This window comes from Solanum tuberosum, unplaced genomic scaffold (genome assembly GCF_000226075.1).
Source record: "Solanum tuberosum cultivar DM 1-3 516 R44 unplaced genomic scaffold, SolTub_3.0 scf00177, whole genome shotgun sequence".
NCBI classification, from domain to species: domain Eukaryota; kingdom Viridiplantae; phylum Streptophyta; class Magnoliopsida; order Solanales; family Solanaceae; genus Solanum; species Solanum tuberosum.
In genome coordinates this window covers 381,294-393,583 of record NW_006239101.1, presented here as the reverse complement: position 1 = coordinate 393,583, position 12,290 = coordinate 381,294, and the positions used below count along the sequence as shown (strand labels likewise).

At 32.5% G+C, this 12,290-nt stretch overlaps 1 protein-coding gene across 1 annotated transcript; it reads right to left on the bottom strand.

The window, feature by feature from the left end:
• Nucleotides 1–3,723: 3,723 nt before the first annotated feature.
• Nucleotides 3,724–8,190, bottom strand: LOC102600509 (UDP-glycosyltransferase 86A1-like). Its single transcript, XM_006354291.2, has 2 exons — nucleotides 7,502–8,190; nucleotides 3,724–5,079 (listed from the first exon to the last, which is right to left on the bottom strand). Exons 1-2 carry the CDS (start codon nucleotides 8,034–8,036, stop codon nucleotides 4,112–4,114), a joined length of 1,503 nt encoding a protein of 500 aa, XP_006354353.1. The 5' UTR covers nucleotides 8,037–8,190; the 3' UTR covers nucleotides 3,724–4,111.
• Nucleotides 8,191–12,290: the final 4,100 nt, after the last annotated feature.

Here is a 12,290-nt window from a genome sequence, read left to right as displayed (position 1 = left end):
GGATCCATACATATACATAAACACCATTACTAACCAGTAACTACTACATTAAGGAGTCGTTTGGTGTGAGAAATAAAAATAAATAGTGATGGAATAAATTTTTTGTATCTTGTTTGATTGCCATATTTGGGATAACTTGTTCCCAACCAAACGAAAAAGTCCTTTCTTCATCCAACTTTTCGATCTTCCCATTCATTCCTCAAGTGCCCTTCTTCCACCAATTCTTCCAACATATTCTCTATAATAATTCTCAGATAGCACCTGAGCCATTTCCAGGTACAATGGTATATATAAACAAGAAGGAAATAAAGAAACAGTTATCATTTCATTGCACAGAACAAGGAATTGGCTGGTACTAATGGCACCACCTTAATGCAACAGTTTATGCAAACGCAGGGGCGTTCCTCTGTAACATAAATGTTCGAATCTAAGAAGGAACGAACATATAAAACGGGAAATTGCCTTACAAAAACAAGGTGCATATTGAATATCCGCAAGCACAAAAAGGAACATTAGTAATGGTTGTTTCTCAAACTGCAGCCTCTGTAGTTTTACTATGTCTTGCACACTGAGATACATATATATGGCTTCAGCTGCAAACGAAAATTAACAAAGATGAATAGGAATTGGCGTGTCCTACTGTTTGATTTCAACTCCGCCTATATACTTGTGCATGTCTTATTAATAGATCAAATACCAAAATATCTAAACCCTGAACCACACATTGAAAATACAACTTCTAAACTTCCAAATTCATTTCTTTGCGATTTAGCGATTCAAAATTTCAAATGCATTTCAACAGTCAGATATCCTACAACTACTACTTTTCAATTCCAAGCTAGTTGAAATCGGCTAGGTTGAATTCCTAGAAATGACATTATTTTTTTTTTAAAGGCGACTAAGCAAGTGAACTGATTTGGAAGAAATGGTTTTTACCAGTATCATAAGGGCACACTAAACATCTTAATCCAAATCAAGAGCTTAATAGCTCAGTCAATCTCAAACTAGTCGGGTTGGACACAAGATCCTCTACATCCATGCTGCCCTATTGTCATCCATTTCGCTTCATTACAAAATAATTTGTAAGCTCTCATAGCCCGTTCCAGGACCAAATAAAGATTGATTTTTGCAGCTAGCATAAAAATAACCATAACGAGAGGAATCCTCGCTAATAGCTCAGTAATGAACATAAACAAAAAAAAATCTTCAAAACTGACAACGGGTGTGTGTTGGATACTTCAAAAATAGTGCATTTTTCGAGGATCTTACATGCGGTAACAATTTTGGAGATTCTGAGCTACATAGCTGAAAATACAGTATAAGCCCAAAAATCATGATTCACATTTCTAATCCCAATTTTCAACAACTCAAAGTGCTAGTCCTCAAACACTGAAAATACAGTATAAGCCCAGAAATCATGATTCACATTTCTAATCCCAATTTCAACAACTCAAAGTGCTAGTCCTCAAACACTGAAAATACAGTATAAGCCCAAAAATCGTCATTCCGATAACTTCCCAAATCAATATAAAGGACAAAAGGGGTTCTAAATTCAATCAAAGGACACACATATCTTAGCCCCAATTTCAATAGCTCAAAGTACTAGTCCTCAAACACTGAAAATACAGTATAAGCCCAAAAATCATGATTCACATTTCTAATCCCAAATTTCTAACAACTCAAAGTGCTAGTCCTCAAACACTGAAAATACAGTATAAGCCCAAAAATCGTCATTCCGATAACTTCCCAAATCAATATAAAGGACAAAAGGGGTTCTAAATTCAATCAAAGGACACACATATCTTAGCCCCAATTTCAATAGCTCAAAGTACTAGTCCTCAAACACTGAAAATACAGTATAAGCCCAAGAATCATGATTCACATTTCTAATCCCAATTTCAACAAACTCAAAGTGCTAGTCCTCAAACACTGAAAATACAGTATAAGCCCAAAAATCGTCATTCCGATAACTTCCCAAATCAATATAAAGGACAAAAGGGGTTCTAAATTCAATCAAAGGACACACATTTCTTAGCCCCAATTTCAATAGCTCAAAGTACTAGTCCTCAAACACTGAAAAAAAAAATTATAAATCCAAAATAATCATCAGCCCTATAGCTCCCCAAAATCAATATAACAACAACATATCCAGCATGGTCCTACAAGTGGGGGTCTAGTGACGGTAGTGCGTGCACAACCTTGCCCCTATCTTACCTTGTGAAGTTAGAGAGGTCATTTCTGATAGACTTTCGGCTCAAGTGAAGCACAACTCCCCAAGAAATCACTATAAAGGACAAAAGGGGCTCTAAAACCAATCAAAAGACTCACATTTCTTAGCCCAATTTCAACAACTCAAAGTACTAATCCTCATACACTGAAAAGACAAAAGGGGCTCCAAAACCAATCAAAAGACTCACATTTCTTAGCCCCAATTTCAATTAGGGGTGTGAAAAACCGAACCGACTAATAAATCAAACTGAAAAAATGTTATTGGGTCATTGCTATTGGGTTAACGGGTTTTTAACGGTTTTATAAAAAAATTTATTGGGTTATCGGTTTGGTATCGATTTTTAGTATTGGATTATTGGGTAAATCGATAACCCATTAAGACGATAATAAGTTACTACTATACCCTTCATAAATATTAAATATTAATAATTTAATATAACTAGACACTATATCAGTACTATACACTACGGTCTATACACTTCACACATCATAGTACTTCTACTTCACATCAGAAATTCCATATTATGTTTTGATTGTAACATGTTATTGTAACCTTCATACTACATCTACTCTTATTGATGCAATTTCTCATTATATTTCTTGTTTCACTATATCAAAGCATTTACAACACATTTACTTGTCTCACTGTATCGTGCCAAATTGTTAGAGAAGTGAGAAATCATATACTCCCTCTGTCCCAATTTATAATTTCTTGGACCGTTTTTGGCTGTGAGAATGTCAAGAGAGGCTGTACTCTTCTTTCTGAAAGCTCTCCCTATCCCCACTAACAAACCCAATGCCATTTTCTCCAATTTTCAAAGATGAAGAATTGGTGTGTTTTTCTAGGGTTTTAGCCTCTTCCAAAGGGTTTTCTCTCTCTTAGGGCTTAACCAATTTCGACTGCATCAAAAGAAAATTATATATCCCATTTGTCACTTGTACCCTTCTTTAGTTTTTACATATGTGGCAACTCAAGCTCAAATAAAGGATGAGGAATATTGAAGGTCGATAAAAAATACTTAATTTATTTACCTTATAAAGGTAGGGATAAAATTGTATATATTTTAAAGGCGTTTGATTATTATGTCTTATTATGAAATTTGAAAAAAGAATAATTTATTTTTAAAGTGAAATAATGATATTTGAAAACTAGAGTTGTGTTTGATAAGAAATATAAATTGGAGGTGTTTTTCATTTTTTACTAGAGTAGCAATTTGGAAGAAAAAAAAAACAAATGTATCAGTAGCTCTATTTCCAATAATTCATTGACATGTCATTTTGGGATACTTTAAGGATGAAGCAAACCTTTAACCATATACTAAAAAAAAGCAGTTAAAATATGTTGAGGTCTATTATTAAAAAAAATAATGTAAACCCATTAAACAGATAGAGCAATTGTTTGCAACTACTAATAATTATACATTTCTATGAATAACCTCATAACATTTTCAAAATATAAAAGTAGAAGGACCTTTTTTCCATATCATCTCAAAATTTCAAAATAAACTAAACTACAGTAGTTATTGAACAAACAATTTTTACATTCAAGGGCTTGACTTATCTAAGCAAAAATTAAATTCAAAGATAAAAACACAACATTGCCAAAAGAGAGAACCATACCTACACCTAACATAGGCCAACTAAAATTCAAAAATAGCCACTTTTCAATCTTTGTAACTGAAAAATAGTCAATATCCTAGAGTTCCAAAATGTACAAGGAAAACGTCACGATAATATCCTGAAGTTTCACTTGTCGAATTTGAAACTCTGTAACAACGACTAACTTTCTAAAAACAAGGTCGAAAAGTGGCTATGTAGTGCTATTTCTACAACTTAGGCCTTTTAGCCTATATGCTTACAATTAACACTAGATTTCAAATGTTCAATGGACCAACCCATTACCATTTTGGTGTAATGGACTAACATGCCCATTCGAAAGCCCGGCCCGTTTCCTTGCATTGACCTTTATGTTTTCCATGAATTGATGAAAATTCTTCTCAGATGATCCATCTTGTCCTAATGCATTCTCTAATGTCTTCCTCACTTCCTTCACTGCTTTTCTCAACTCTTGAGTACTATTCCCACACATAAAATGGCTAACCTTTTCGGCTACTTCCTCGTGTGTAACGCGTTCTTTGTCACACAGGTTAATTCCGATCTTCCAATCATTTACAACTAGTTTTCGGTTAGTGAATTGATCAGTCAGCAAGGGAAAACAAATCAACGGTATACCACACCATATGCTTTCCAATGTAGAGTTCCATCCACAGTGAGTTAGGAATCCACCAGTCGCAGGGTGTGATATCACTTCAATCTGTCTACACCATGGCACGATCAACCCTCGATCTTTTATACTTTCCTCGAACCCCACAGGCAGGAAATCCGTCTCATCCGAGCTAACGATATCAGGCCTTAGGACCCAAATGAAGTTCACCCCACTAAGTTGAAGCCCATGGGCTATCTCCAATAGGTCTTCTTTACTAGTGTGAGCATAGCTCCCAAATGAGACATACAACACTGAGGAATTGGGCTTGTTGTTGAGCCATTGAGAGCAATCAGACTCAGACCATAGGCTAATACTGAATGGGGCCTTAGTGAAATTCCCAGATGGGAAAATGGGACCAATAGCATATGTGGGCTGGTTTTTGTTTAGGGCTGAGAGGGTATCAAATTCAAGTTCTTGGACTGTGTTACAAATGATGATATCAGCCTTTTTAATATCTGTAAAGGCCTTGTAGATTACCCTATGCACCACAGTCCAAATATCAGTTGCTTGGAGATAAGACATCAAGTCTCTTGGTTCAATAGCTTTAACTCCTGGTATGTAGTCTATAGTATCCTTTCGATTATCTGAAAAATAAGAACATAATTTAATCAAATTATCTACTAATAAGAAAAGAGTAATATTTAGAAAGAAAGAACAGATTTCACAGATAGTAGCACAAGAAAAAGACTTGCTTTTGATGACATGATGTGCCTACAAACAACGGAATGAGTGGCAGGTTCTTGTCACTCTTTTGATGTGATGCCATTGTGGTGACACAAGAATATTGAACAAGGACAATTTTCATCTCATCACAGACATATGAAAGACTAGTGCATCCAAGAACAAAACTAGAAATGTGATAGGACTCGTCAGTTATTTCCGTGGTGTTAGACTCACAATAATCTTAATCTATGTTTAAGAGAAAGGAACCGACCAGCATCGAGATGCAACTAATGAGCTGATCAGGAACATGTTCCGATTGCTCTTTCAATGTCATGCCATTGTGATGGCACGAGAACCACTAAATGGGGATATATTTCATCTCATCATTAGCGTGTGGAAGACTAGTGCATTCAAACACGCACAACAAATATCATTAGTCATTAACATAGTGCTAGACCCCACAACAACCTCTTACATATAATGGGTTGGTGAGGTACTTGCAGCACATATTGAGACAAAGAGACCTACCCATAAGCTGAAAAGTCACATCATTAACATAAATTAATTTCAAGTAGACTCACCAATCCCACTCAGGACCAATAATTAGTTAGTAAAGGAATCAATGTTAGATTCTCAATGAAAGATAGATTAGCTACCTATTTAAAGTAAAATTAAAAAATTATGGTCTAAGCCAATAGTCCAATTTTAAAAATATGAGTAAATGAACAAACTTATCAATATACCTTTTTTCTAATGAAACACAAATGTGACAACCAAGTGGGGGTCAAGGCCATGTTAGGAGGTCAAAGAAGGCAACTATTCAAATAGTAAAATGAATATCTTTAGTCCACAGGGAAGGTTTTTTATTTTCGATAGACCCTCGCCTAAAAAAAAAGCATTTCGAAAAAAGAAATTGGATATGCGGAAGCCATAGCAAAAATATAAGAAAAATATGACAAAGTATAACAACAACATACTCAGTGTAATCCCACCACATAAGAGCCTACGAAAGTAAATACCACTATTACTGATATGAAAGCAGAAGTTAGACAGCACACAACTATCTACTAACCTTCTACCCTAATCAATATAAACACATATTATACATCAGTTACATACTGTATACAGATTAGAACTTATAAAAAAGATAATAATAATTATGATTATTTTTTATTATAGGTTTTGTAGAGCTGTTGTGCAGTGTAAAAAAATTCGTTATTTTTAATTCTAAACTCCAACTCCAAGTGTGAACACCTATTTTACTATAATGTCCACATGCAATAACAGACAAAAGATCAAATTAAAGACACCACTAGACCAATTTGACTAATTTCTCTCTGATAATGTGAAAACTCTTGTTACATACAAAAACTTTTTTTTGTAGGCATCTCTCAACCATCAACCATTAATGTTTTCAAAAAAACAAAACAAAAACATGTTTTGTTTTAATTAAGATACAAACTATTTTTAGAAAATAAGTTGTTTGTTCTGAAAATCAAATTCTAGTAGCTAGTAGTAAAGTGGTATCTCAACTAACCACCATTATCACCACCAAACTTTCATTGGATCCCACAACCTAAAACAGGACAAAAACAAAAAGGAAGGAGACACCCACTGGCCTACCCAACATTTTACACCAGTTATGTTGGTACATGGTCACAATCCAATTTACAAGTGTTGGTTGCGTCGTTGGTGATCAATAAAGTGAATTCAGAATCATAAGGCTTCAGATTCAAATTCCAATGAAGGCAAGAATATTAAACATTATTTTATATATGTCCAAGCTTGTGAACAGAGTTTCCAATATGTGTTGCTAAGGAGGCAAAATATATCCTATAGAATTAGACGAGATGTATACTAACCGAACAACATGATTATGCATTATATTATTTTAAAAAGACTATTAGTTGGCTTTGAGACTTCACTTTCTGATTGATATTTATTCTACGGGGCGTCGGTCACATATTATATTTTTCAAATACATACATTTATATTATAATCCTTGTGAATCCATATCAAGTGGCACTTTTTTCTAAAAGGTGGTATGGATCGCCAAGAGATATACTAAATCCATGTAAACTCTGAATTATCATTTCATTATTGAGACAAAAGTAGTCGAAATTAAGTGTCACATAAATTGAGACAGAAAAAACAGTTATCAACTTCTATAACAAAAAAAAGCATCTTGCATTCACATAGGTCAGGTAAAAGCTGAAAGGAAGTAATGTGACATAGACAACCTAGCATAATAATGCAAATATTAACAACTATTTTCTTAGCTCAAACTCGTGACCTACAGATAACACGAAGATAACTGGGAGAAAATGAAAAGGGGGCACGAACCTTGAGAAGCAAAATGTCCATTTTTCTTGAGCAATTCCATATGATAATACAGATTAAAAACCAGAGCAGGTTCCGTCCAAAACGAAACATAAACCAAATTATACTTGTCGGCAATCATCGCCGGCCATACATAAAATGTATCAGCGATCAAACACGTCACCGGCGGATCCGATTTCACCAAATCCCCAACCAATTCATCAAAATGCGCCGAAAAAACGTGCAACAAACCCTCAACAAATTGGTCATGATTCAATGACCTATCAAACCCTAAAGGAAACCCATCATTCACAGTCGCATAACGAATATCAAGCCCAGATTCACGAGCTCTAGCAAACAGATCATCTTTGTTTTTTATTTGAGAATTTTCTCTAGATTGAGAATTGGAAATCTTAGAATGGATATAATGAGTGTTTACAAAAGTGATTGTGAAACCATGTGAAGCTAATTTTATAGCTAAATACACAAAAGGGGTAATGTGACCTTGATATGGATATGGAATCATAATAGCATGAGGTTTTTGGTGATGATTCGCCATTGTTGATGATGATGAAGATGATAGAATTTTTTTTATTTTTTTTTGGATTTTTTCTGTAAGGAAGAATAGGTATTTGGAGAAGATGATTGACGAATTTGCGAGTTTCAAGTGGACATTTATTTGTGCTCCATAAATGAAGGGAAAAGGAGGGTAAATGAATTGAAGGAGTGGAAAATGGGAAATTACAAAGAAAGGGAATGAATATTTGTAAAATTCTAATTTCAGTAATCAAACTAGAATAATTTATTTTAATATATGGAAGGGCTAAATGGACCATAGTTTAAAGTCAATAGAGACCACTCAAATGTCTCTTTTTAACTTTTCATCAAGAATTATTGATGATTTTTCCTCATATTTTAAATGTGATGATATCTTTTTTTTTTCTATTGTAATTATTATTCTTGTTAAAAGTGAGATTTTTGAATTTAAATATCAAATTTATCTAATACAAAAAAAAGTATGGATCGTGGTGCTTAAAGGGGTTAGTTGAGCAGGAGTAAGATAGAGTACCTAGAGTTCAAGTTCAGTGACACAACTCACGTGGTCGATGTAGAAGTAAAGATTGATATGATATTCAAGTAGTCTTCAAAAGAGAAAGTTTTTAGTATCTTGGGTTAATAATCCAAAGAAATGAAGGGATTGACGATGATGTTACATATCATATTGGAGCATGAAGGATGAAATGGAAATTCGCAGATGGTGTTTGTGTGATAAGAATGTGTCGTTAGAACTTATGTTGTCTCGGGCCTAGATGCGAGTGTATGCACACATCTTGTCTGGTTAGTGTCGAGTTTATTTTGATAAACATTTGGTGATAGTTTAGTTAGGAAATTGAACTCACACACTTTTAGATATTCAACTTGCAAAAGCATGATAATTCAGATGTATTTTTCACCATTCATTCAACATAATAATAATTATTCCCTCCGTTCCAATTTATGTGGCATCTTTTGGATTTCGAGATTTAAATAAGTCTAATTTTTACCATAAATTTTTCATATATCTTTTAAATATTTTAAATTGTCAATTATTGTGAATTATAATACTTTTTACGTAATTTACAAATATATAATTTTATTTCAAAAAAATTGAAAACTCCATAAGCAAATCCCCAGTCAAATTTAAACTATATGACTCTCAAAAAAACAAATAAGTGTCACATGAATTGGTGAAACCGAGAGAGTATATATATATATATATCAAAGAATTCTCACACCTCGTGAGAGATTGAGTTAAGTGACCGTTTGGATGGACTTTTAAGTTGGTCAAACTGACTTAAAAGTCAGTTTTTGACTTGTGAGAGTGTTTGGCAATTATAAGAACAACTTAAAATAAGTCAAAAGTTAAAAGTAGGGTGATCCCTATTTTTTTTCTTTTAACTTAAAAGTCATTCTACTTTGATCAAGTATATTACTTTTTGGGAAAAGGGTCTGGAAAATACTTCAACTTTAGCCAAAATTGTTGTTACGATATCAGACTTTATAGAGTACCTTTTACCCCTACACTATTTAATAGTGTATTTTAAAGGTATATATGTGTCCACGTGGACACATTACTATTTAAAATGATGTCCACGTAGGCACATATATACCTTTAAAATACACTGTTAAATAGTACATAGGGGTAAAAGGTCCTCTATAAAGTTTGGTATCGTAACAACAATTTCGGCTAAATTTGGAGTATTTTTTAGACTCTTTTTCCTTACTTTTTTACCCTTAATTCTTTTAAACAATTCCCAAATTCTTTCATGTGATCTATTCAAATTATATATTTTTGAAATTTAAAATAAGTTGCACATTTAAAATTAACTTAAATATTAAGTTATTGAAATTGAATTAAAATATAAATTTATTTTATATTAATTTTTCTTAGAAATAAAAACCTTAGATTAATCAACTTTTTATTTTGTTAACAGTTTTAAGGGTATTTCAGACATTTTGATTAAAAAAAAAAGGTGTTTAACAACACTTATTTGCCAAACACATCAACAACTTTTTTTCAACTGCAACACTTTTATCCAAACACATAACTACTTATTTTTAAAAGATCAACTTTCACATATATGTATATATACAATTTTCTCTCGCTTTATACAAACACAAATGCATTTTATACATTTGTGTTTGTATAAAAGCGAGAGAAGCGAGGGAGACTGCCCAGCGAAAACGAGAGTGGCGAGCGAGATTAACCAGGAGAGAGGCGAAATAGCAACAGTTTGCTATGGGGTACAATTAAATCAAACTATGGTTATAACATTTAATTTGAATTAATAGTTTGCTATTATATACAATTACCCTTTTTAAAATAACTTTCAGCACTTTAAAAAGTTACTTTTTAAAAGTTATTTTTTTAAGCCAATTCAAACGGCTCTTAGTATCAATTTTCCTTTTCCTTGGACATAATTTCATCTATTTAATATTTATCTTAATCTTCTAACATGGCACATAATGATCATACATAAAGCATTAAGGGAAAACATATACAAATAGGTTTCCCATGTTAGCATTTTAAATTTTCTGATACCCTATTTGAAATTCTACAAGAAAATTAAAGGTTGTTGCACTTTAGATTCATGTTAATAATAAAGTTGTTGCATTTTATCATTAAAATAACATAATATTATATAATAAAATACATTATAAAGCAATGCTTTAGAATTGGCATCTCAGAATATGCATATGTAAACCATTAATGAAAAAGTAATCAAATCAATTTTTTTGAAGTGACCTAAAAGGATGAAATTGGTGGCTCAGAGGAAGATGGACCATATGAGGTTTGGCAAAATGGGGACATATGTTCTACATTATGATATTAATATCAAGAAAAATAGAGAACTCTAAAAAATAATTAGACGGAATGGTCTAGAGATTTTCGTACTTATTTTGATTTATCATCTCAATTCTTCTATTTGTTTGAAGTTCTATTCAGACATTTTTACTTTGATTTATCATCTCAATTCTTCTATTTGTTTGGAGTTCTATTCAAACATTTTTACTTGATCAAAATAAAAAATTTAAACTCTTCTGACAAGCTTATGGTTATTTACATAAATTAGGAGGAAAAGATTATTAAGCAATAAAAATAGTTGAAATACTAACAAGTTGAAGGATGAAAATCTTTTTTCTTATTTTCTTTTCCTAATTTTTTTTTTCTTAACCTTTCCCTATGGGCTTCATCAGAGTATCAGTAATGTCGAAACTTGGACTGTGTGACAATGATAGTAGGAGTATGGGTTATTTTTTAAACCTTTTTTTTTTTATATATAAATCAATGTTTCCAACTTGCATATTTTAAGACCACCCATGTTTCTTGTTTATAGGCCATATTTAATATTTTTTTAATGTCTTGATATCGTTTGATTCAGTAATATTTAATTTGTAGTCTAAACTCACTCATTATGATCTTATCATAGAGATGAGCTGTCGAAAGACAATTTAGATGAAGTTAGCAAGATGTAACAGTAGCTAGGTTAGGATACTAGCATTTGTCATTAAAAAAACTAGCCAGAAAGCAGGTCAAATATATAGAGGATGATAGTACAAGCAAACTACTAGGCGAACGAGGTCGAAGGGATCTTATGCAAAACCTTCATCGACAACCTCTCATTTGTTCGACTACTCATGAAGTTTGTTGTGTTTAGGTATATAAGAAGTCTTATCCTGAAAAAGAGTGTAAAGCAATGCTCATCTTAAAATAATATTTTGATATTTTTCTGGCTATACAATATTTCATTTTATGGTAAATGAATTTTTTTAAAACTAAGTTATTTTCAACTATACAATGTACAAACACAACATTATATTTGTTTAAAAGAAATTAAAGAAGTAAAGTGCATCACATAGAGACCGAATGAATTGTACTTTTTAAGTTCCAAGACATAATGGAATCAGCTGCCTCTGTGGCAGAATATTCTCTTACTCCCTCTGTCCCAATTTATATGACTTACTTTCCTTTTTAGTCAGTCCCAAAAAGAATGACACATTTCTATTTTAAGTAACAATTTGCCTATAAAATGTCTTTTTTACCCTTAATGAAATGATTTACAACCACACAAATTTCTATCATTCATTTTGGACCACAAGTTTTAAAAGTCTTTCCATTTTTCTTAAAGTTTGTGTCAAATCAAAGTACATCATATAAAATGGGACGGAGGGAGTATATATGATCATCTCCATTGAGCATATTCCAAGAATAAAAGGATTATTGAGGCAGGTCTAAAATGGTTCCGTTGATTCAATTGAACTCATTAATTAT

Bases quoted from the DNA above. Each gene is read 5' to 3' on its own strand.
- LOC102600509 (XM_006354291.2), bottom strand. From the start codon at position 8,036: ATGGCGAATCATCACCAAAAACCTCATGCTATTATGATTCCATATCCA. The intron at 5,080-7,501 runs GTTCGTGCCCCC...CTTATTTTTCAG, and splicing joins TGGACATTTTGCTTCTCAAG to ATAATCGAAAGGATACTATA.